Genomic DNA, 23,948 nt, shown 5'->3' on the forward strand with positions numbered 1-23,948 from the left:
GGCACCATGAGCTTGTCAGGGTTTAGTCTTTGATGGATTCACCTGTGTGCCGGGAACACAGAATCCTAGCATTTTGTTACTATTTAGCAAGTGTCAATTATATAGTTGGAGGGAGTTAGTGCAGCCTTGGTTATGGTTTTACAGGAGAAAACAGTGCAGCAACAATGTTCATTGGTGCCTTTGCTTCAAAACTAGAGTCACTTAAGGGGTATGCAGCTCTTGGCTGTATACCAGACAGTAGGGTGAAAAACAAAACAAAACAAAACAAGATAACTGCTCATGTGGAGTATTAGAAATGAGTAGTTTTCCTGTAGTGAGTCTTGAAACATTTATAAATATATATTTTGCTGCTCCAGGTTTATTTCTAAAAGATTCAACTTTGGGTATCTTCTCGAGAAGCAACATTCCATGTAGCACCTGCATTTCTTTTCATGTTTCAACTGAGAAACAAGCTATATCTAATTGGACAGGAACTCTGTAATGCATAAACAAATGGATAGCTACTATGGGCAAAGAAGACAATGAAAGAAATGCTAGAGTTAGGGGGCAGATCGTCTGAGAAAGAAGAAAAGCAGAGGAGAGTCAGTTCTACCAACCCCACACCTCAGAGCAAACCTCACCAAATGTATGTGTCATAGCATAACAATAAAGTTATTATATTGCCACAGTGGCACACACAGGGAATCTGTTTCCTATGCATTCTGGGGTGAAGTCCACAGGAGATGCTAGTCTCAAGAACTTACTGGGAATCTGCCAGTGTAGACGGTGTTCTGAAAAGTTACCCCCGTTGGCCATCAGAAAAATAGCTGTCCATAGTTAGTGTCACCTGACTACAGTTAATAACAAGTCCTTCATCTACCAGAATGCCACCTCTGGCTCTCTCTGTTGATACTGCGTAAAATGTACGCCTTTGAGAAATAGGCAGTAAACTTCGAACCCCTACCAAGACCTAGCCGACGAACATGATATTCTCCACCGTTGAGTGGAGAGTGAGATCTGACTCTCACACGAACTCTGGTGCCCCTTTTCTGACCATGTCCCCTGGATGGGGAGGCCTGGCGGCACTCAGAGGAAGGATAGCAAGTTACCAAGAAGAGACTCGATAATCTTAGAGCATATATAGGGGGAGGAGGTCTCCCTCAATCACAGACATAGGGGAGGGGAGAAGGGGGGAAGTGGGAGGGAGGGAAGAATGGGAGGAAACGGGAAGGGCTAACAATCAAGATGTAATATGAACAAATTAATAAAAAAAATGGTTTAAAAAAAATGTACTCCTTTGATTCCTTGGCTTCCATATATTCAACTTTAGAAACAGTTATAACAAAAATTATAGATACATGTCTACACAATTCAGTGTATTTAATTGAAATATAATTATACATAACTGATAAGTATCATGATATAATTATGTGATTTTATGTGTAATGTATAAATACAAAAATTTTATATTGACTGTCAGTATAAAGAGAAGTAGTGTTAGATGAGAAAAAGAAGAAAAACAGCGACAACCCTGTAAGTACTCAAGAAATGTCATTCCTAGGCAAAATATATTATTAATTGTCTAAATTCCATTTACCCTAACTTAGAATTATTAAAAGCACCTTTTTAACAATAAGTTTTACTTTATAATCAAAGTTACCCTTAAACTAACTGTATAGCTAGCCTTGACCTGATGATCCTCTGCCTCAGTTTCCCATGTCTTGGGATTATAGGTACAAGCCACATTGTTCTTAAATTTGTCCGGATATAGTTTATTTTGTCTTGACAACATAAAACACAAGATTATAAATAGAGATTTTACAATCGTAAGTGATCCAGGTCTGTAAATAGACAGCACACATTGTATGTATATATTATGTATGTTACTTGTGCTTTAGTGTGCGAGTCAAGTGGACAAAATAAGTGTCGGTGACTGAGGTAGGAAACAAGGACAGCTGTTGTGAAAGACCCAAAGGAGGCGAACTGAAGGCATTTGGGGAAATTTGGGGTCAGGCAGCCACACATGGCAGATCGTAAGTGGGACAGTAGGACCGTCGAGTCACCTGACTTGTGTGGAACATGTTTGAAGCTGATTACACGTCGATAGATGTGGTGGGGCTGTCAAATGGTGTAGTCCTAGCTTTACGAGTACTTAATCATTGTGACTTAGTTCTTAGGAACCGATTTGCCGTTTTGGGGAGCTGGGGATACGGCTCAGCAGTCAAGAATGCTTTTGGCACAATCATAAGGATCCAACGCTCATGTAAGGAGTCAGGTGTTACCTGCATGGCTGTAATCCCAGTGCTCAGGTGCAGTTGAGAGAGAGTCACTGGAATTGGCTACCTCCTTCCCTAACGAATGAAGTGAAAGCCACGGGTTAGTGCGAGAGACCAGGCCTCAGAGGATTGTTGGAGCTGGCTGGTTTCCAGAATAACTAAAAAAATGAAAGCCACAAGTATAGGGAGTGGCCTGGCCTCAGAGTGGAAAGTGATAAAGATACCTGAGAATGCTCTCCTTGTCTTCAGATAAGCACAGATGCTCACAACCCCCACATGCATACATGTGTACACCCATCATACAGATGCATGCACTGAGAGGCATACAGAAAATAAATAACTTCCTTAAACATTTTTTATCCTATAAGCTTAAAAGCAGCATGCAATACATGGTAGCTCCATTACTTTTTCAGTCCCTTCTGGAAGACACTTTAGTCACAAAAGGAGAAAACATGGATGATGGACGTATCATTCGAATCAGTGACAAAATAGTTGGCATAATAGGCATGTTGTTTTTTTTTTTTCCTTAAAATATTTTTTACATATACATGTATTTATATTACTACACACACATATATATATATAATTACATACAAATAGTCATAGGCACATTTTTGACAAAACAGTGGATTCTTGAATCTGCAATGTTCTTTAGATCCATAATGTCAAAGAGAATCTTGTGACTCTTCAAAATATAACATTATTGTTATCCATTCCCCCCATGTGTTTCATGAGTCTACTTCTTTATAGTTACTATTTTTTTGCTCTTTAGTTATGCTACCTGGCATTAAAGAATTTAATATTCTCCAATTTCTATACGATTTCTGTATCCTCACCTAGTAGGAGTGGAAGTTTACAGCTGTCTTACAGCTCCCCCTTCTCCAGTCCGTTCCTTGTAGCTGTGAGACAAGTGTTACGAAGTTGGGAGGCTGATGGAGCCAGAGTAAGGGACAAACATCTCTGACCTCTGTGTCATGAGTACTGTGGGTTAACAGTTACGTGGGATATTTATTAACTTCAAGTGTAGTTCTGCGTGACTGTTGGCCTCCAAACCCTCTTGTGCTTAAGAGTTACCTGGGCCTCCCGCTATGTGCAGTGAAGTTGGTCATGTGTTCTTGCTACATTCTTCACCGTGTGAGTGAGAATGAGGGGGTGGAGCGGGGGCTTAGAAGAGAAGGGAAGACAGTCAGACGCTACAGTTTATTTCTTCCAGCTTCTGAAGCTGGGAGGCTCTAAGTAAAAGCGGCAGAGGATTTGTGTGCACATTGAGTGACTCTTGTTACTTCCCAGACCGTTGTCTAAGCGCTGTGCTCTCAGGCTGCAGAAAAAGGAGGCAGAAAACCCTGTTCTTAAACACTGAGCGTCCACTCTAAAGAAGCCTTTTGTTGTCAAGTATGAGCATTTATAGGGGGAGGAGGTCCCCCTCAGTCACAGACATAGGGGAGGGGAGTAAGGGGGAAATGGGAGGGAGGGAGGAATGGGAGGATACAAGAGATGGGATAACAATTGAGATGTAATGTGAATAAATTAATAAAATATTTTTTTTAAAAAGAAGCCTTTTGTTTATGTTTCCCTGACTTTCAGGTGGGAGATTATGTAGGTTATCTCAAAGTTCCTTCAGGACTGCTTCCTGCCTCTCTCAACCATCTAGAGAGACTTGGGGCTCTTCTCGTGAGTTATTAGGTGTCCTATTATGCTTGTGTTAGACACTTTGAGCCATGGTAGAACATTTGGTGCCCCGGCTAGATTGATCACAGCACAGGTGTTAGTGACCATGCCTAATCACAGATGTGTTCTGTCCTGTTTCAGGTTTTTCTGAAGAGCGACCGAGTGGCCAGGATGGTTCAGAGTGGAGGATGCTCTGCTAATGACTTCCGAGAGGTGTTTAAGAAAAACATAGAGAAACGTGTGCGCAGCTTGCCGGAAATAGACGGCCTGAGCAAAGAGACGGTGCTGAGCTCATGGATAGCCAAATATGATGCCATTTACAGGGGAGAAGAGGATTTGTGCAAACAGCCCAACAGGATGACCCTGAGTGCTGTGTCTGAGCTTATCCTGAGCAAGGAGCAGCTCTATGAAATGTTCCAGCAGATTCTGGGCATTAAAAAACTGGAACACCAGCTGCTTTACAACGCATGCCAGGTGAGTGCTATGATGTCTCCCCTCTGATGTCATATCTGGTGCCCAGAGGACCACTGAGTGTCTGTAGGCCTAGGGAGAGGTGTTTTATATCCGGCAGTCAGTTTCCTTTGACAGTTGAGTGAGACTGAATTTTAATAAATCAAGTAGTGATATTTGGAAAAAGCTTTGAAAGACTTTGGGTGGAGGGAGAAGAGCGTCAGAATCACTAGTCACCACAGCCGTGCCCATGCACCCTGTACCAATCAGGGCATCAGTTTGCAACTACTGGATGTATACAGGGCAAGCCCTAGTTAAAAAAAAAAATGATGACCAGGTGCTGCCTAAACAAGTGTACCCTGTATATAGCGAGCCACTGCTCCTCAGTAATTTTGTCATAAATGTGTGATGCAGAGTTTTAGGGCAGTAATTGAAATTTCAGTTTTTTTTTTCTTTAGTTCAGCCTGGAAGAAATGAATTGAAAATGATTGTTAAACTGGCTATAATTTAAAGCTAATAATATGTTTTCTCTTACGTTGCTATTAAAGTCATGCATATGAAAAGTTAAATGAATAAAATCACATGTTTTTCATTTTTAGACTGAATGATTTGTCTAATAGTGTATTCCTTTGGGTATTTGCATTTTTGCTTATTTTAGGTATATACATTATTTAACTAAGACCTAATATACAATTCAAAGTACTGAAATTTTTGCCATTTTAAAATTCGTTAAGAAATGCACTTCTATAATGTACATATATTTATTTTTAACCTTTTTGCAAATTTATTTCTCTTAATTTTTGAACCCCATTTGTGTTCCTTACTTTGCATCTAATTTAGGAATACTTTTAGATAAATAAATTAAGAATTAGTGAATAATGTCACCTTAACCCTAGGAACAATTGATGATCTCACTATAATTGTTTTCACTGTCTCATTAAACTAGGTGGCGGCTTGATATAGTGGAGGATGTCCATAAATCACTATCTTATCTATTAACAGATATGTAAACCAAGAATGTGCGTTTCATCGCCTCTATAGTGGTGGCTTTTCTGTACAGTTAATGTCAGTGAACGTCACTATGTAGTAAAATTGGGATCCAGTCATTGAGTAGCTATTGAGTGAGAATGTATCAAAAATCTCAGTAGGTTAAAGAAGGAAAAAACAAAAACAAAAACAGAACAAACTGCCTCCATGTCCCCAATGCAATGGAGCAGCAGGAGCTCCCAAATTATCATCTGCACATTCCAATTTATACTGCTTATTGTGGGCCTCTAAAACATAGTTTTATGTACTACAAGATTATAGTTATTAATGCAAAATCTTTTGTCTCCTCTCTCAGACTGTTCTTACATTTGAGGTGTGGACCTGATCATCTCTCTCCTGTGGCTTGCAGCACACTGCACTGCTAATTGAAATCTCTAACATAATAGTGAATTTATATTTGTGTTCAGTTCTATCAGGATTTGCCTCGTGTATACATGTCTATTAGGGCGGCTCTGTCTTCTTGTAGAATTGCAGCCTTCATTGTGATGTTCCTTGCTCTCTCTGAAGCCTACTTTGTCCTGAACTAATTGAGTTGGCTGCAGCTTTCCTATGATTAGAGTTGGCACGGTGGTTATTTTCTCCTGTTGACTTGTAACAATTATTTATAAAGATGCAGTTGGGTCTTGAAGGTTTATTCGGTATATGTTGTTGCTTTGTTTTGTTAACACCCACCCAGATCGTTTTGTCTCTCAATGCCTGTGTTTAGACCACTCATAGTTAAGCTGATTGCTGCCCTTGGCTTAAGTGATGTAATTTGTTGCCGTGTCCCCGCTGTTTTCTTTCATCCTGCTCCCATTTTCTCTCTTCTGTAAGTTTAAAAAAATAGTTTCATGTGATTTTATTTTATGTCTTCTTTTGATGTAGCACTTACGCAGGCTGTTTTTTAATGTGTATTTAGTAGTTTCCTACATTATACAATGTGAATCTTAAACTAACGTGTGCCCTCCCTCGGGTGACACCAGAGGACGTTAAGTACAGCGCAGCTTCCCTGTAATTCAGTGTTCCCCAGTCCTTGTTCCTGTCCCATGCTGTACTGGGGTCATTCATTTTGATTACAGTATACCATACTCATTCAGTACGTTGTGGTAATTACTGTTTTTAAACAGTTAACTTTCCTATTATGAATAAGATATCCTTTGTTACTGTTTTCTTTATTTTAGTACCTTCTGTTGTTTTCAATTTTTGCTTTAGTTATTGTAGTTAAACCTCCTTGTTTGACAATTGTGTCTCATTAAGATATTTGCTTTGTCCATTCCAAGTCGCTTTTCCATTGCTTTGCATGGATCTCACGTTGTAGGAAAGCCAGGTATTTGATGTGGGGTGATAGGATCTGAGCTAATAAGGCTTTCATGTGAGAAGCTGACCTTGGATTGGGCTGTGTGTGCTTCCTGTGGCCATAGAAAATTCAAAATCTATTTGCATTTCTGTTTTGATTTTATTTTTTATTCGTCAGTTTTTTGATGATTACATACATGTCTATAGTGTATTTTGGGTTTTTCCCCCACATTCTCTCACTTCCCTCCTTTCACTAGCCACTCCCTCCCGCCTCTACTAGTTCCTCTCCCAGATTCATGATTTCTGGTTCTGTTTATGACACATTTAGTTTGATCACGGCCATTGTGTGACCACTGGATTGGAAGCAACTCTTTCAATAATATGCCTATGTTTATATTTAACCATTTTTGCAAATCTATTTCTCTTCATTTCTGCATCCAACTCTTTTTCCTTATTTTGCAGCACTAATCTGTGGGTAATTTTAGATGAATAGCTTAAGAATGAATTAATAATAAAGTAGTATGTTACCTTAACAGTAAACAGTTCATCCAGTCACCATAGGTCATGTCTCTGTGTCCTTACGCCTGGTGGGATCAACACTAGGTATCTAACTGGAGGCAACGATTTGCTCTCCCCCTGGACCAACCACTAGGAAATAGTCTAACAGTGAGTGGTAGAGATCGCTAGCTCCTCCTCCATCCATGCTTGCTTTTTGTTCCTGTCCTTGACTCTGGGCTTCCCGTTGTATTCCACGGAGATTCTGCATCTTGGCATCTGTTTTTGGTTGTCATCCACTACGATGCTGGAGATGTATCCTTAACAATGTGCTGGAAAAGGAAAGGAGTGTCCCTTAATCGAGCACCCCCTTTTTTTGTGGTAGTGGTTTCTTGTCCTACCTTCAAAATCCCTCATTTCCTTTTCTGCCTACAGACTTGCTTAAGCTTTGCACACCTCAACAGTCACCATGCTTTTGTGGTTTGGGTCTTGTTTCTACAGTAGATGAGACAGGAAGCCGCAGGCCAGATAGTATTTCACTGGAGCTAGATGAAGAGTTCAGCATTTCCCAACAGCACTACTTGGGGTGTGTCCTTGGATCTTCATCACTAGAAGGAACATCAGTGAGAGCTTCCTTATTTTCTGCGTTCAGCTGTAGTAACCTGTCCAAAGTAAGCAAGCGTTCTGCCACTCTGGCACCCAGTGCCTACTCATTCAAATATCCTACCTTTCAATAACTTTTGTCTTTTTATATTTTGAGAATTAGTGGGTTTCCCAGGTTTTTCAGTCTCTAAAATCTAAAAAAAAAAAAGTCTTTGATTTTTCCATTTGTTCACGCTTTGCTTATAAGAATGGAAGTTATGGTGGCCAAGCTCTTTATATGTCTGAGCTGAAAATGGAATTATTTTTAGTTCTTTATTGATTAAATATTTAGATATTGGTCACTGAAGTAAATAAAAAACAAAAGCCTACTTTCATGGGGAAGATTTTTATGGAATTACAGTGGCTTTACAGAAACTATGAAATAAAAAACAAACAAGATTCGCTTTTCTGCAAGTGAATGTGTATGTGTGTGTATGTGTGTGTGTGTGAGAGAGAGAGAGAGAGAGAGAGAGAGAGAGAGAGAGAGAGAGAGAGAGAAGAGAGGAGAGAGGAGAGAGGAGAGAGAGAGGGAGAGAGAGAGAGGGAGGGGGAATGTAGTGAGAGAAAGAGACATTGTGTGTGTACATGCTGTTTTACAATTTTTTTCTGTGTTGTCTACCAACAATACTTGAAAATTAAAGAAAGACAGAAGACACAGAAAACAGTTTGTGTTTTATTGGGAAAGAATATTCTGAAGAGAGAAATAGCAAATCCAGCTTTCGAAGCCTAGAGGGGACGTCATCTAGCCTGCTGCTGGAGCCTGTGTGCAGGCTTCTGTCCGGGAGGCTGGTTGCATCTTTGCTGTGTGTCAGGAAAGGTTTGAAACTCCTGGTGGCTGTCATAGTCTCGCTTGTGTTTGACCTTGCTTAGCCTCTTGGGTTTTTTTTTTCCTAGCAGTGAACCAATAGAATGTGGTAAAAACTTACTATAACATTATGGTCAGAAATTCAGATTACAGAGCTGTTCAGGGAGATATATAAGACCCTAGCATCTCTAGGGCCAGGAGGGTGGAGACAGAAAGCCCCGGAACAAGAAAAACCTTTGCCGTAGCTGCCTCCTAACACCTACTAGATGTCACTGCGCCAGGTCTCTTGTCCCACAGCTACAGGGTAGCATCTGCCTTAAAACAACAAGAAGCTAGCATTTAAAAAACACAGCCATTACCATTTTTTTCTGTTCAGAACCAGTAACTTATTAATTAACAGAATTAAGGCTTTAATGAAGCTCCTAAAACACCAAGTGAGGAGGTCTAACATACCATGTTCAAGCGATGAAGTCTGAGACTGTTGAAAGAAAAATAGCTATTTCGTTGTTATTTAAAAATATGTGTGTATGTTTGTGATATATACTTGTTATAAAATTATAACAAGATGGATTCTAAGGCATAGTAATATAAACATTACCATAAAGTAGGTGTTATAATATTAACACTAGTTGTCATTTGGTTTAAGGGTAGTGTATCTGCACCTGTGCACATCCATACAACAAAATGATAGGAACAAATACAGTTAAGGCCCTGGAAGGGTTGGGGGCTGGAGAAATGGCTCAGAGGTTAAGGACATTTGCTGCTGTTTCAGAGGACCTGGGTTCGATTCCCAGCACCACATGGCAGCACATAACTGCCAGTAACTCTAATTCCAGAGGCTCTGGAACTCTCATCTAGACATACATGCAGACAAAACATCAGTGCACATAAAAGTAAATAAATCTTAAGATAAAAAAGAAGCTGGCAGGGCACACCGTAAAGAGCACGTGCAGAGTGTTCACTTCTATAGCTCTAAATCCTTGTCTATGGCTCCGTTAGCTCGGAATAGTAAAAGTGACATGGTAAACTAGTAAAGGTGAGGACAGAGGATAAGCTGTCAGCTGGAATTTTTAATTTCACAAGAGTGTGCCAGAAGTCCCATAAATTTCAATTAATATGCCTATTCTTTTATAGGAATAATACCACATATTAAATATATACCCACCTTGTAGTCTAAATTACCAAACAATTTTATTTCAAGTAGCTTAAGAAAAAATGACATTGAGTGATATCAAATCAGAAGTTTTCTTTAACCAGAAATTAAATGCATTTTTAACAATTTTTTAAAAATATGATATAAAGCAAATACAGCATTTCAAATTAATTAGTAAGCTCATTATCCATAAACAAGCACAGAGTACAGATAATATGCTTCATGAATTGCATGAAATGAGGGGAATAAAATGAAGGATAAAAATCTAGTTACTTCCTGGCCTTAATTTTTCAACGCATGCCTTTGTAAATGCCACAGTGAATGTGACTCCCTGCCTGGATCCATTCTGCAGAGGCCGAGAAAAGACAATCATATTTAGACATGACGTGAAGAAATTTACCAAAAATTAGAAGTTTGCTTAATTGCTAAAATTCTCTGGGTAGAGACACCAACATTCACTGACATCCCCAGAGGAAGCTAAGGGTCTTCCAAACTGTAAATGCATATGCAGCCCCATAGACCAGAGCCTGCGGAGGGGGGCGCATGTGGGACCCTGTGCGGAGGGGGGCACGTGGGACCCTGGTGTGTACCCACTGCAGTTCTTACCCTGTTGCCTCTATATTTAGATTTTTAAGAGGATTAAGTAACTCAATTTTACAGCTATCTAGATCCTAATCTTTTCTGCCCAAAGCAACCTTCATCAATGTTTTATCATCTCATTCCATTAACTGAATAAAATGACTCACCTAGATTTACCCAAAAGTCAGAGCAAAGTTAATAGAGATCTTGATCTCTTAATATCCCCCAATCAGAATCCCTTGTAGTCTGAGAACTTGAAGAATTAAGAACACTGCAGAAATGGCTGAATGTTTTTAAGTGGAAGCCAGAATTATTTGTGAATTGTTAAAATGTCATGAAAATTTCAAAACCTTTGAATATTAAGGTTTAGAGACGAATTTATATTTTAGACTTGGGCTATAGGTATAAAGCTTTACAGACATAACTAAATAAGCACTTGCTGTGTTTCTTGGCCTTTTCTCTATGGGAGGGACTTCCCCCTGGACGCCCGGGAGCCTTGAGTGTTCATTGGAACTGGCCTTCTTTGCCACCATGTTTTTTGCCACCATCTTCTTTTTCATTTATTTTCATCCAGCAGCATATGCTAGACATTATGCAAATGAAATTCAAAGAAATTGTGTTTTTCAGTAAAAATAAATGCACATTTTATGTAGTTATACTTGATAACTTTCAAAATAAAAAATAAATGAGGAAATTACAGTTACTTAGAGATACTTTTTTGTATGTGATTTGAAATGCCAAAATACTTAAATATTCAAGTGAGTATTATTAAGACCTTAAGAATAAATAAATTTTATTATTTCCAATTTTTGATATATTAAAATTTATGATTAAACTACCTATAAATCCTTGTAAATATGTTTATTTCTTTTCTACAGAATTTCCTGATACTTTAAATGGGATGAATTTTATTTAAGTGAATTTGAAATACTAAAATTTATTATTGAAGTAACTATAAATACTTATAAATATGTTTACTTCTTTGCCATGCAATTGCCTGATACTATAAATTGGATGAGTTTGATTTAAGTGGATTTGAGTCTCTAGTTAGTAATATTCAGTAAATTTCCTCTCTAAAAATTAGATTTTTTTTGGCATTATAAGTAAATCAAATTATACAAATGTGCATCACTTAACTGTATATTTTTATTTCTTAACTTGGGTCTATATATGGCTGCTGGGGTGGTGGTGTACTCTCCGATACCTACTCCTGAGAACCCAAGACATGACCTTGTGTTGGAGGGCAGCCTGGGCTGGGCAGCAAGACTTGTCCTTGTTCTGTTGTGCTGGTTTTGCCTTTGTTTGCTTGCTTGCTCTGTCTTTCTGGCTAGGCCTATACTCCCAGCTAAAGCAGGTTGGCTGCAAGCTGCCAAGTGATAATGCTGTCATGAAAAATATAAAATAAAAGATATTCCTTAATAATATTTCCACAGAAATATTCTGTTAAATGTGTTCTGTTTCCTACGTTTTACCCCCCTCCTGCCTCTGGTCTTTGTTTGTCTGTCTGTCTCGTTCCAGCCTACTGGTGTTAGAATGTGTTTTTGATGTCTCCATTTTCCTCTCGGTTTAGTTGTGGGTGTATTAAAATGCTGTATGCAAATACTTCACAGGTGCAATATAAATAATCTTTAATCTGGGTGATTATTTCATACCAGGTTCCTGCATTTAACACCATCATGAGTAGATGCAGTGCATGGTTAAGTACAGCGGGTCACTTTATGGAAACTAGACAGCAGAGAGGACAGTCAAGAATCCAAGCCTCAGCTGCCCCAAGGGATCTGCTTTCAGGGTTCCACTACTTCCAGGTTAGCCCTACCAAGTAAAGTGTCCAGTCTCCTGCCTTGAAAATACTAGCTGGGAAAAAAAAAGCATCCAGAGCACAAGTCTGTAGGAGGGAGGGTATTTCATAATCAAATAACAACAATGTGCCCCTGGCCATGGACAGATTCTCGGTCCCTCACAATGGAAAAAAATCTAATATTTCCTAGAGCTTTAACAGTTAGTTCTATCACCACTCAGAAGTCTAAATTTAAAGTCTCCTCAGAGACACAAGGCAAGCTTTTAGCTGTGAGCCCCTGTAAAAAAATCAAAGAACAGTTTACACACTTATAACGTAACGTAACATAACAGTGATACAGGGCGAACATTTTAATTGGAAAAGGGAGAAATAGAGGGATCAGAAAGAAGTAAGCATCAGATCAGAACAAGACAGAACCAGTTAGGGTACCCACCAGATGTTGTAGCTCCCTTCTATTCGATGCAGGCGGCCTCCTGGTGTGAGCTCCAATGGGCCTTCCGTGTTCTCTCTGACCATCTCACTCATGGCCTGTCACTTTCCTTAGTGCACATTCCACATCACAGCATCTCTAGTGCGCTAGGTCTCCACTGCAGCCCAGACTCCATTTTCACCATCCTTTTCAGGGCTCTTTGCAGGAAATCCAACCTTACTAGACACTGTCTAATTTCCAAAGCTTTCCTTGGAAATCTTGGTAAAGGTTCCATGATCTTGTCACACATTCTACATGCTTGGGAAAAAAAAGTGTCAAGTGGATGGTGCCAAGTGGCCACGAGCCTTCTTGGTTGGCTGCTGCCATGGCTTCTGAGGGCCTGAGTGGATGAACTCGAGACTACACTTCCTTGTATCAGGGATCTGTCTTCTCAACCAAGAACTGATAAAATGGAAATTTTTATATCCTCTTATGTCCTGGGGTTTGTGATGGGTAGGGTCTAGCCTTAAAGGACCCTTTCTAATTGTCTCTGTGTAACTCAAATTTTAAAAAATAGCACCAATATCCACAACAATTACTCTCATAGTTCACAGCCTTCCACTCAGTCCTTTTTCTGACCATACTGTATGTTTTTAAATCAATAATTTTTCTCTCCCCGTTGTCCCAGGCAATTTTTTGAACTCTCAGGAATCTTAGTAATCAAAAAGCAACCATCCATAACCATGCCACAGTCTGAATGCTACAGGATGGTAAAATTTCCTCCACTGCATAATTAATTTGTCACCTTTAAACTCAGCTTCCCCCCAAGTTTCAGGACAGAGACAAATGAGAACAGATTCTCTGCCAGCATGGAACACAAGTGGCTGTTAGTCCGGTCTCCAAGAGAGCCCTTCCTCCCACAGGGATCTCAGGGTTGCGTCTGCTTTCATGCGCGTTCTGAGCTCCCCCCAGGATCATCATCCGTACAGCCCCGCGTACAGCGTTCTTGGACTTCCAGCCTGTGTCTGAGTCTTGTATATCCCTCCCACAGCCAAGGTCCAGAGGCCACACTTCTGATACAAGTTTTCTGTAATGATTGCTTGTGCATTACTGCTGAGCAAAATTCCTGACAGAAACTACCCGAAGGGGAAGAGCTAATCAGACTCTTGGTTCCTGAGGGTCCCACCCATGGTCACAGCCCCATGTGCATTGGCAGAGCATCAGAGTGGCAGAATGCCTGGCTCAGTAGAGTCCCTTATTTTATAGCAGCTTGGAAGCAGAGCCCTGGACGAGACACCCTCAAGGGTTCCTACTGACTTCCAACTAAGTTCCGCCTCCAAAAGTTTCCCTAGCCTCCCAAAGCACTGTCCCCAACTGGGACCAAATGTTCATAGCACGAGGCTATGGAAGGCGTCACGTCTTGAAACCAACACAGAGCTCTGTGCTTACTTCTCTATTGCCTACAGAACTCCTGAATGGCTGGGCCTCGCTGCAGTCGCTGCACACATGCTTCTGTTTCCATGCTCAGTATTCTATTTCAGAAGTCCACTCCCTTCCTATATGTCTGCCTAGACCAAAACTCCCCTAGGAAGGAGCAGAGCATACATTCCAGCAGGGGTGGGGATCACTGATGCTTGTGTGATCATGTATGTATGTATGTATGTGTACACACACACACACACACACACACACACACACACACACACACACACACACCATGGCACCGCCCTGGTGGTTGTTCCAGCACACTGTTCAGCTCAGCCATCTCTCTAGCCTTCTTTTGTGGCACAGCCAGTGTCCTAAAGCAGGGCTTTTCAGTGGAGGTCCTGGAACCAGTTTGGTTTTACATATATTAAGATCCAACTAGTATCTGTCTATATGAAGATAATACATGAAAATGGGTATGCAAATTTGTAGTTGTAATTAGTGGTAAGATTTAGGAATAGAGATATAGTAGTCATTTGGAGAATCTTAATGTTTTAAGCTATGCCTTAATTTTTTTCTTGTTTTAGACCAGAAAATCTTAAATTCTTTCTTTTGTCCTAATCACCTTACACAGTACTGGACAGTGTGGTTATCACCTCAGTAAGATCCTATGTAGTGAGCAGCTGTGATCTATTTCTGAGACTTGGTACAAAGTACATGAAAGACTCTTGTTATTGTGGTTGAAGACTTAAAATGACATGATTTCCTACGTTAATATGATTTTATAATTCCTATATGAGCAACTTCAAATGAATAAGACTTATGCTTCTACCTATGAATCATTTGTAATTTTTTCAAACTTGCTGTATAGCCATTTGCAGAGGTATGATTCCAGAACTACCTTCATATGTAAAAATATGTGAATGCTCCTTGTATTTCTTAAATGATGTGGTGTGGAGTTTGAAGAAAACGTAGACAGCCATAGACCAGCTAGAGCTCCCGTCCCACTTAACTGTGTAACTACCGCAGAAAGAGTTTGCCGTGCTTCATTTTCTTAGGTTTACCTTGCATTATACCCATCACTTGGATGTCCTACGTCGCTATCCTTTAAGACCACAGGAAATTTCCCTGCCTCCACAAAGGCCTCCCTTATCCCGCCTGCTTGTCTTTTTCCTAAATGTTGGGAGAGGGTAAAAAATATGAGGAATTATAGTTTTCTACCATAACCCCTCAACCTGTGTGTATAAATATATGATGCCTTCTTTACTGAACATAGGATGAATAGCATTTTTTACCATTAGCTTACAGTAATAGATAATGTGCTTCCTGCTGTGTGCATGTATTTATATATAGTGGAAGACAAAGAACAGAAGGTACACGTAACACAGAACAGAGGAGTGTGAAGCTGTAATGCTGAGACCCGGAGCCAGACAGTGAAATTAATACCTTGTCCAACCATGTATCTGTTGTGTGCCTGTAGGAAAGTGCCTTAAACCAACCTGTGATTCAGGTTTGCATCACTAAACAGAAACAGGAATAAGACCTGTGGCATAGGAATGTTCTAGGGATTACTGGAGATAACGTTTATAGAAGAACAGTTACCTATATCAGCTAAGGGGTGGTTTATTTAGTTTTTATTAGTCACGATGAAGTTACAGTTCTAATTACGAAATGTGGATCTATCTACATGCAGTATTGTATTAGTGGCAAACCTTCAACTCTAGGATGATTATTGTGAATATAGATTTAACCATTTTGTCAAGTAAATATTATTAGCAAACAGTTGCTGGAAAATATTAACTAATTTTGTATAAAAGAAATCTTTTAAACATTTATTTATTTATATTTTACGTGCATGTGGGTGCTTCCATGTATATATGTGGGTACTGTGTGCATGCGTGGTGCCCATTGAGGCCAGAAGAAGGCATTGGATCTCTTGGAACTGGAATTACAGGCCACTGTGAACAGCCTGATGTTGGTGCTGGGAACTGGACCCAGATCATCATGGAGGGCAGCAAGTACCCCTAACCACTGAGCCTTCTCTCCAGTCCTAGAAGATGAAATATTAATACAAAGTCTAAGGAAAGTTTTGTGATGTATGAAAATTTGCAAAGCTACACCTAACATTTAGAGAATGTGTGTGCATAGATGTGTGTACAGGGATGCACATGTACCTATAGAACTGGTATATGCTTCAGGCTACAGAAATCCCATGGCTTTAACATTTGAGGTTAAATTTCTTATGTTCTTGCCTTTGAACATTTTGATCCATTATTTAATATAGTTTAGTTCAGTTCACATAGGGTAATTTTATATCTAATTAACTCATTCATCTTTTCCCCATTTTACGTATTCAAAGGGAAGTGTGGTTTGGGAAATGAATTTTTAAGACTCTTAGAACTGTTCTACAAGAATCCGTGGCAGAATTGCTATTTCTGAGTCAGGTTTTTATGCATAATTTAAGAGGTAGATATAAGGGAGCTCTTTTAAAGGTTTCTGTCTAGCAGACAGGATGCTAACTGATTCCTTCATAGATAACATCATACAGGGAACACGTTGCTCTCAAGAGCCAAGGAATAACTTCATTTCCTTATGTTCTTTTATTGTATGAAATTACAAAAAAAAAATTAGTTATTTTTTAGTTGTTAGCTAATTTTCAATGATTAAAAAGGCAAGGGACAGATTTTTAGTTTTGTTCTCATGGTGGTTGCTTCATGCAAAATGAGTCATATTATAAAAAAGTTAAACATCCAGATACAAGTGGAATTATTCTTTGTATTTGCATTAAAATTGTGTTGCCTGGAATCCCAGCATTAGTGATGGACGTGTTTCCTTTCAGTAGGATGAGGTAAAGTGGGAGGGGGTGTGAGTACTGTATTGAAGGAAGAGATCATAAACACCTGAGAAGTGCGAGGCCCTTGTGAAAAGAATGCCTCTGGGTGGTAAATTTGAGTTACTAAATACTTGGTTTAGCCAGTTTACTCAGATGACTTGGAAACTGCTCCGGAAAACAGAAGCAAAGTTGGGGAGAAGAGCATTCCTCCAAGAGAAGTGAACACAGCAAAGCACATGGTTTGTAGAGAGTTTGAATGTACATGTTTGACTTTTTAAAAAGTCAATTTGTGTAGAAAATGCGACTGGACAGTAGGCTGGAGTGCTGGCTTGCTACAAAGCATTTGGGGGTCTACACACTCGGCTAAGGTGTTGGGGCATCGTTCGTGCTGACTTAGTTTTTATTCTCTTGCATTTGCTTCCTCTCCTAACCCCTGTGGCTGTCCCTCCCGCTTCTGAGATTTCAGCATGATGCACAGTAGAAGCACTCGCTCATAAGCAGTTACGGAGTGCCCTTGAGGAGTTGGTACTAAGGATCAGTTTAGGTTTTAGCTTGAATTCATATTAAGATTACTATAGGGAAAGAACTTTTTCTTCACATGGACTCCTAAGAGCTGGAACTTGAGAGATGGAGAAGTCCCGTGCTGTAACTTAAGATGCCTCTCTGAGGAAGGACAGCAACAGACTCTGACGTACAGCGAAACAGTCAACAACCAAGGCAGAAATTCCGAGGCTGAGACAATGGGGCATGAGGGTACACAGCAACAAGGATAACTGAAGCCATCTGCAGGGAAATGTTCTGTTCTTTTAGTTTATGGTTTGAGTGATGACCAAGAACTAGCAGGTGAGGTCAAGTAATTTGATGCTAATAAAACTTTTGATCACTGTTTTGAGGCCAAATTAGAGAAGTTCTTTTGTACTTGGACAGCATCGAGTAATCAGCGGATGATGTAAAACAATATGATAAACTGCAGAGCAGTGGGGAAGGTGATTTCAGAGAAGTGATCACTTGCATCAGTTATTTCTTAGGAATATATGTAAATAAACAGATTTATAGATAAAACTTATGAAGTGCACCACTATGAATTAATATCAAGGGAAATATCAAGCTATAGAACAGTATGAATCATGGTCAGTTTGTATTTTTCATACTGGTAGGAAAATTAAGAAGATACAATTAATTTGAAAAATATGTCATAATTGGAATGGGAATTAAAAAAAAAAGTAACTGCCTTTTCTACCTAGTGGGAGATTGAGGGGCACACTTTACTAGGCTTAGCATATAAAAAGATGTCACCATAGAAACACAGAACTGTTAATCTTTGTGTGTGTGTGTGTGTGTGTGTGTGTGTGTGTGTGTGTGTGTGTATGTGTTCAACAAGATTGATATAAGGAGAGTCAGCCTGTTGGTAACAGGAATTTAATTACAGATAGCTTTCATTACTAAGCAATGCCAAGAGGGACATTTTGAGAACAATCTGTAAATACATGATTAGATTTAATGAGTTTAATACTTTGTTTGTAGTCTGTAGAGCATTAGACAGGCAACACCACAGGCTATGTAAGGAATTTGTTGGGTAAAACTTGGTAAAGTTATCTTCGTATTAATGCACAGGCTTTCTTATGCTGAAGAGGCAGCTCCTTGTTGAAGAATCCTTGCTGCGCTTGTGGAGGACTTAGATCCAGTTCTCACTGAATAGCTGTCAGCTCTGTGCAAACTCCAGCCCCCTCTGTGGGCGCCAGCACTCACGTATGCGTGTTAGTACACAAATTCCCATACACATAATTAAAATTAAATTTTTAAAAAGATTTCTTTGTTTTTAAGATAATGCTGTGCATCCACAAATTTCTGTCCTACCCAGTACTCCTCAAAAGTATTTCTGTTCTCTGGGGCTTTTTCTTCTCTCCAGAACAAGAACAGACTTGAGCAAGGACATGGTTTGAGATCGGCATTTCCAAAGTTCTCCATTTTTGGAGACCCACATTCACAAATCCTTGCCTGTGCCACCGCCACAAACAGCTTGTGCATTACAGAATTTTTCCAATACTTATCACGTTTCTTGTGGCAATTATATTCTGTTTTCACATAACAATTCTTTTTATTTTATTGCATTTTGATTTTATTATTAAAAGTACAGAGTCCTAGGGCACTACAAGTTTATAGCCACTGAAAAATCTACAGCTTGGCTTGCTTCACAGTGTTGAGCACGTTGACGGACCTAAGTAAGTAACGTGACTGTGAGTGCTTGGCTCAGCGTGATGAAGAGCTTGGGCCTTGGTGCTTCCTTGCCAAGAACTTAGTAAGTGCAAACTGGTGGTCTGGAGGAGCGAGGAGGCCGCTTCTGTGAGGAGCGAGGAGGCCGCTTCTGTGGGTTGGGTCCCAAAGATTGTAGAGCTTCTTGGCATCGAAGGCAAGAGGGAGGATTCTCTCTGTGCAGAGTGGGTACTTCTTTTACCTCCTTTGAGCGAACCATCTCTTTGAGAACTGTGGAAAAGCTATCAGATCCAGGCATTTCTGTGAGGGAAAACAGATTTCTCTACAAAATCCTGCTCACAACTTTAAACAGAGTCACAACTTCCTCAAGGATCAAGATAAGATTTGTCATTCTAGAGAACTCTAAATGGAAAAATAGTAGTATTCCCACAGCAATGAGGGTGAGGAAAATCAAAGTGTGTGTGTGTGTGTGTGTGTGTGTGTGTGTGTGTGTGTGTGTGTGTGTGTGTGTTTTGACAATATGCATCAAGCCAGTGAGATGCTATGAAACTTGAAGCCATAAGATATCTACGTGGTGTAAGTTAGAGGCGTTGCTGAGATGAGAGATGCTTTCGCCCATCTGTCATGGTCAAGGTTGAATGACACTCTTTAAAAGCCCTATCCCCAGTGCATTTAAGACATCTGTGAGGTGTGTAATCTTTGTCATTAAAAAAATATTGAAATCATGAGCTTAGAGGACATTAAATTGCAACAGAGGGTGTATTGAGAAATGAAGACTTGCATGTGGTCCCAACTGCAACCCTCTGAGTCACTAGCTGTGTGCATCAATAGGGACTGCAGTCTCAACAGCATCTTAAAATGCCTGCTTCTGTACTTTATCCTTTCAGGCATTTCTTCCTCCAGAACATCATATGCCATTTTGTTTGTGTGGAAAATCAGTTATTCAGGTTACACTGAGGATTCAAAGCACAAAGACATTATTTTCTCTTTTACTCCCCTTTTGAGAATGTGTTTATATCTGTACATGTGTGTGTGTGTGTGTGTGTGTGTGTGCGCTCTCTCTCTCTCTCTCTCTCTCTCTCTCTCTCTCTCTCTCTCTCTCTCTCTCTCTCTCTCTCTCTCTCTTGCTTGTGTGATATGCACGTTTGTATACATGTGGAGGCCAGAGGTTGACGTCAGTTCTCAGTCTTCTTCTCGAGTCAGTTTCTACCTTTTGTTTGAGATGTGGTCTCTTACTAAACTTGCTGCTTGCTGATTGGATAAAGTGCCCCCCCCCAGATAACCTCAATCGTCCTCTTGTCCCTGCTGCCCAGGTGTAAGATTACATATGTTTATCACCATCTCCACACCTGGCTTTTTATCTATGTGTTGGGGATCTGAAATCAGTCTTCACACAAGGACTTTAGTTCTGGGGCATCCCCTGCTTCTGAACACTTTTATGGGATGTGCTTAATGTGGCTTGAAGGGCATATGTGTGCCAACATATATGTGTACACACACACACACACACACACACACACACACACACACACACACACACACTATTCATGTGCAGAAAGGTAATCTGGTGAAGCATTTCAGGTACAAGTCTGGCTTGCCTAGATCTTACTCTTAGTGAAGGTAGGTTGGGCTTGAGCTGCTCAGGAAAGAGAGGTCAAAGGTGATCCCTCTGTTTTGGGCTTAAGGAATTGGATAGATGACACCCCACTTATAACATGGCATTATTCATGAGTACTTAAAATAGGGAGTCAAGATATACGATTCACCTCTTCATTAAAGTTAATGTGGCTTTTCTTTATGAAAGTTGAATTTTCAAATAGACATTTAGAGGATAAGTCTGGATATCCCATGGCATGTTGTAGCTAGACAGTGGCACTTCAGAGTGTTCTTCCACTGATGCTAGTTTTGAGCACGAGTATTCAGGAGGCCACTCAGGTTTCAGACCCAAAGCTCCTCAGTATTTATCAGTGTTACCTTCTCTGGGGAGCATAACTTACTTTGTTGTATAAGTTACAAGAAAATCCTCTTTGCCTTAACAAAATATACTTGTAGGCATTGCGTAGAATGAAACTCATTGTTATCAAAACTAATCAGTTCGAGGTTGGGTAGGAAAAAAAAAGGTGTGGTTAAAAAAAAGGATGCCAGGAGGGATCAGAACTGTTCAGTGTCTCGATGGTGGCAGTAGATACGTCGACCTATAGGAGCCACTTTATCCTGAGGAAATCTGAATGAGGTGGGTGGTTGTTATCACATTCAGTATCCTGGGGAAGGCACAATGGAGTCCTTCGTTGTTATTAATCTACAAACCTACAGTTTCCTTAACTGAATAAAAACTGCTGTAGCTTGCCGTGGTAGTGCACCTGTCTTCATCCCAGAACGTGTGAGAGAAATGGCAGAGGGGAGACCATTTTAGTTCGTGGGTCAGAAGCCAGTTCGGTCAACACATGGAAATTGTTTCCCAGAGAAAAAGAGAAGTGAGGAATGGGAAGAGAGAAAAGGGTATCTAAATTTTAGCATAAAGCATGTTACAAACAAAGGTATTCAAAATAAGACAAAATATGGGACATTAATCCAAGGTGCTCACGTATTGGAAAAAAGGCTGACATAATTTGCTCCTTAAATCTTATATGAGGTTTTGAAAACAGGGATAAGCCCTTAAATTTTTACCTCTTTTCTTTATTACATTCTGTTCCAAGAGTTTATTTGTATATGTGTCCAGGAATAGGATCTTTTTATTATTCACATGATGGCAGCGGCAGTCACTAAAGTCAAGGCTCTTCATGTCGGAGATGTTAGCTTTGCCTTGCAGTTCAGTGCAGCAGTGCCTTTCTTTGCCTGCATCTTCAGACAGATGCAGTTAAGCCGTTGATATTTCTAAAGCGGTTAAATTTCTCTTACAGAATAAACTGCATTAAAATTCAGAGATAACCAGAACAACTCTTCTTAAAAGTTAAGTAAAACTGTTAATCTGTAGATTGATCTCTTTGGTGGTGTAAGTTCTGTTCTTCTGTAACTTGAAGGATTTTGTGACCTCATAAGATACTGATGTTCTTAGAGGAAAGTCTATGACTAATTTAGATACAATTGCGTCTTTATTAAATTCCCTCACTGTGGAATAAATAAGTATCAGTACTTATCAACCATCTGTAACTTGAGCTTCATGTGATCCAGTGCCGCCTTCTGGGCTCCAGAAACACCTGCACACGTGTGGCGTACATTCAATAGAAACAAGCATATACATAACTAAATATTTTAAAGTTATCATTACTAAAGTGAGGTTATACCCTTTGCTATAGCTTTTTGATGATAAAGAAGGAAAGGAGAATGGATTGAAATGAAAAGGAATTTAACATTTAATACCACCAATTTAACATCTTATGATGAATTAATAAAAGATTAAGTAATCAAGAAGATAACATGCGAGCATGTAGCAAAAGAGGAATGATCTCAAGTCATAGACAAAAAATATCTACCACACCAATGGGGAATTTCTGAAAGCTAATGATTGCATTTTTATCTGCCTTCTATCACATCTAATACAATGTACTAGTGAAACTCGAATGCCCTGCTGTAGAAGCGTTCAAACATTTCTTGGCAGCATAAATGTTGTAACTAGAGTGAGCAGTGCATGTAGAATTAAAAGTGGAAAGTTGTCATTCAAGTAATACTTTAATTGTCAAGCATTAATACAGACAAAAAATGTAGAGATACTTTTAAAAATAAAAGAATATTAATTGACATCTTGTCATCCAAAAGAGAAAAAGGGAGGAACCTTAGCAGTGCTGAAGTGCTCAGGGATGACCATCAGTGCTGAAGTGCTCAGGGATGACCATCAGTGCTGAAGTGCTCAGGGATGACCATCGGTGCTGAAGTGCTCAGGGATGATCATCGGTGCTGAAGTGCTCAGGGATGATCATCAGTGCTGAAGTGCTCAGGGATGATCATCGGTGCTGAAGTGCTCAGAGATGATCATAAGTTCTGAAGTGCTCAGGGATGATTATCGGTGCTGAAGTGCTCAGGGATGATCATCGGTGCTGAAGTGCTCAGGGATGATCATCGGTGCTGAAGTGCTCAGGAATCATCATCGGTGCTGAAGTGCTCAGGGATGATCATGAGTGTTGAAGTGCTCAGGGATGACCTTCAGTGCTGAAGTGCTCAGGAATCATCATCGGTGCTGAAGTGCTCAGGGATGACTTTCAGTGCTGAAGTGCTCAGGGATGACCTTCAGTGCGGAAGTGCTCAGGAATGATCATCAGTTCTGAAGTGCTCAGAGATGATCATCGGTGCTGAAGTGCTCAGGATGACTATCGGTGCTGAAGTGCTCAGGGATGATCATCAGTTCTGAAGTGCTCAGGATGACCATCGGTGCTGAAGTGCTCAGGAATCATCATCGGTGCTGAAGTCCTCAGGGATGATCATCAGTGCTGAAGTGCTCAGGGATGATCATCAGTGCTGAAGTGCTCAGGGATGATCATCAGTGCTGAAGTGCTCATGGATGACCATCGGTGCTGAAGTGCTTAGGATGACCATCGGTGCTGAAGTGCTCAGGGATGACCATCAGTGCTGAAGTGCTCAGGGATGACCATCGGTGCTGAAGTGCTCAGGATGACCATCGGTGCTGAAGTGCTCAGGGATGATCATCAGTGCTGAAGTGCTCAGGGATGAGCTTTTTGCAAAGAGGAGAATGGGACAACAAGCTTGCTGAGTCATAGCAACGTTGGGGAAACAGTGACTTCTTGTTTTAGATTTGTTGCAAACACATTAGGAACAGAATTAGTACAATAATTTCATTTCTTAATAAGTCGGCTATTGAGTTTTACAGATTTAGCCTTTTTTGACTAAAACCCAATTAAAAGTAATATAATTGGGTTACAGTGTAATCAAGCCAACTTCTGAACAG

General features: G+C 40.0%; 1 protein-coding gene across 23 annotated transcripts in view; it reads left to right on the forward strand.

Moving 5' to 3' along the window:
* Positions 1–23,948, forward strand: part of CADPS2 (calcium dependent secretion activator 2) — a 506,252-nt gene that overhangs the window by 190,201 nt on the left and 292,103 nt on the right. For all 23 annotated transcript variants that reach the window (XM_084784337.1, XM_084784356.1, XM_084784338.1 and 20 more), the window contains exon 3: positions 4,065–4,397. In XM_084784337.1, coding sequence (XP_084640463.1) covers positions 4,065–4,397 — 333 coding nt within the window. The remainder of the gene's footprint in view (positions 1–4,064; positions 4,398–23,948) is intronic.

The sequence above is a fragment of the Acomys minous genome (assembly GCF_964271855.1).
Source record: "Acomys minous genome assembly, chromosome: 6".
Classification (NCBI taxonomy): Eukaryota; Metazoa; Chordata; class Mammalia; order Rodentia; family Muridae; genus Acomys; species Acomys minous.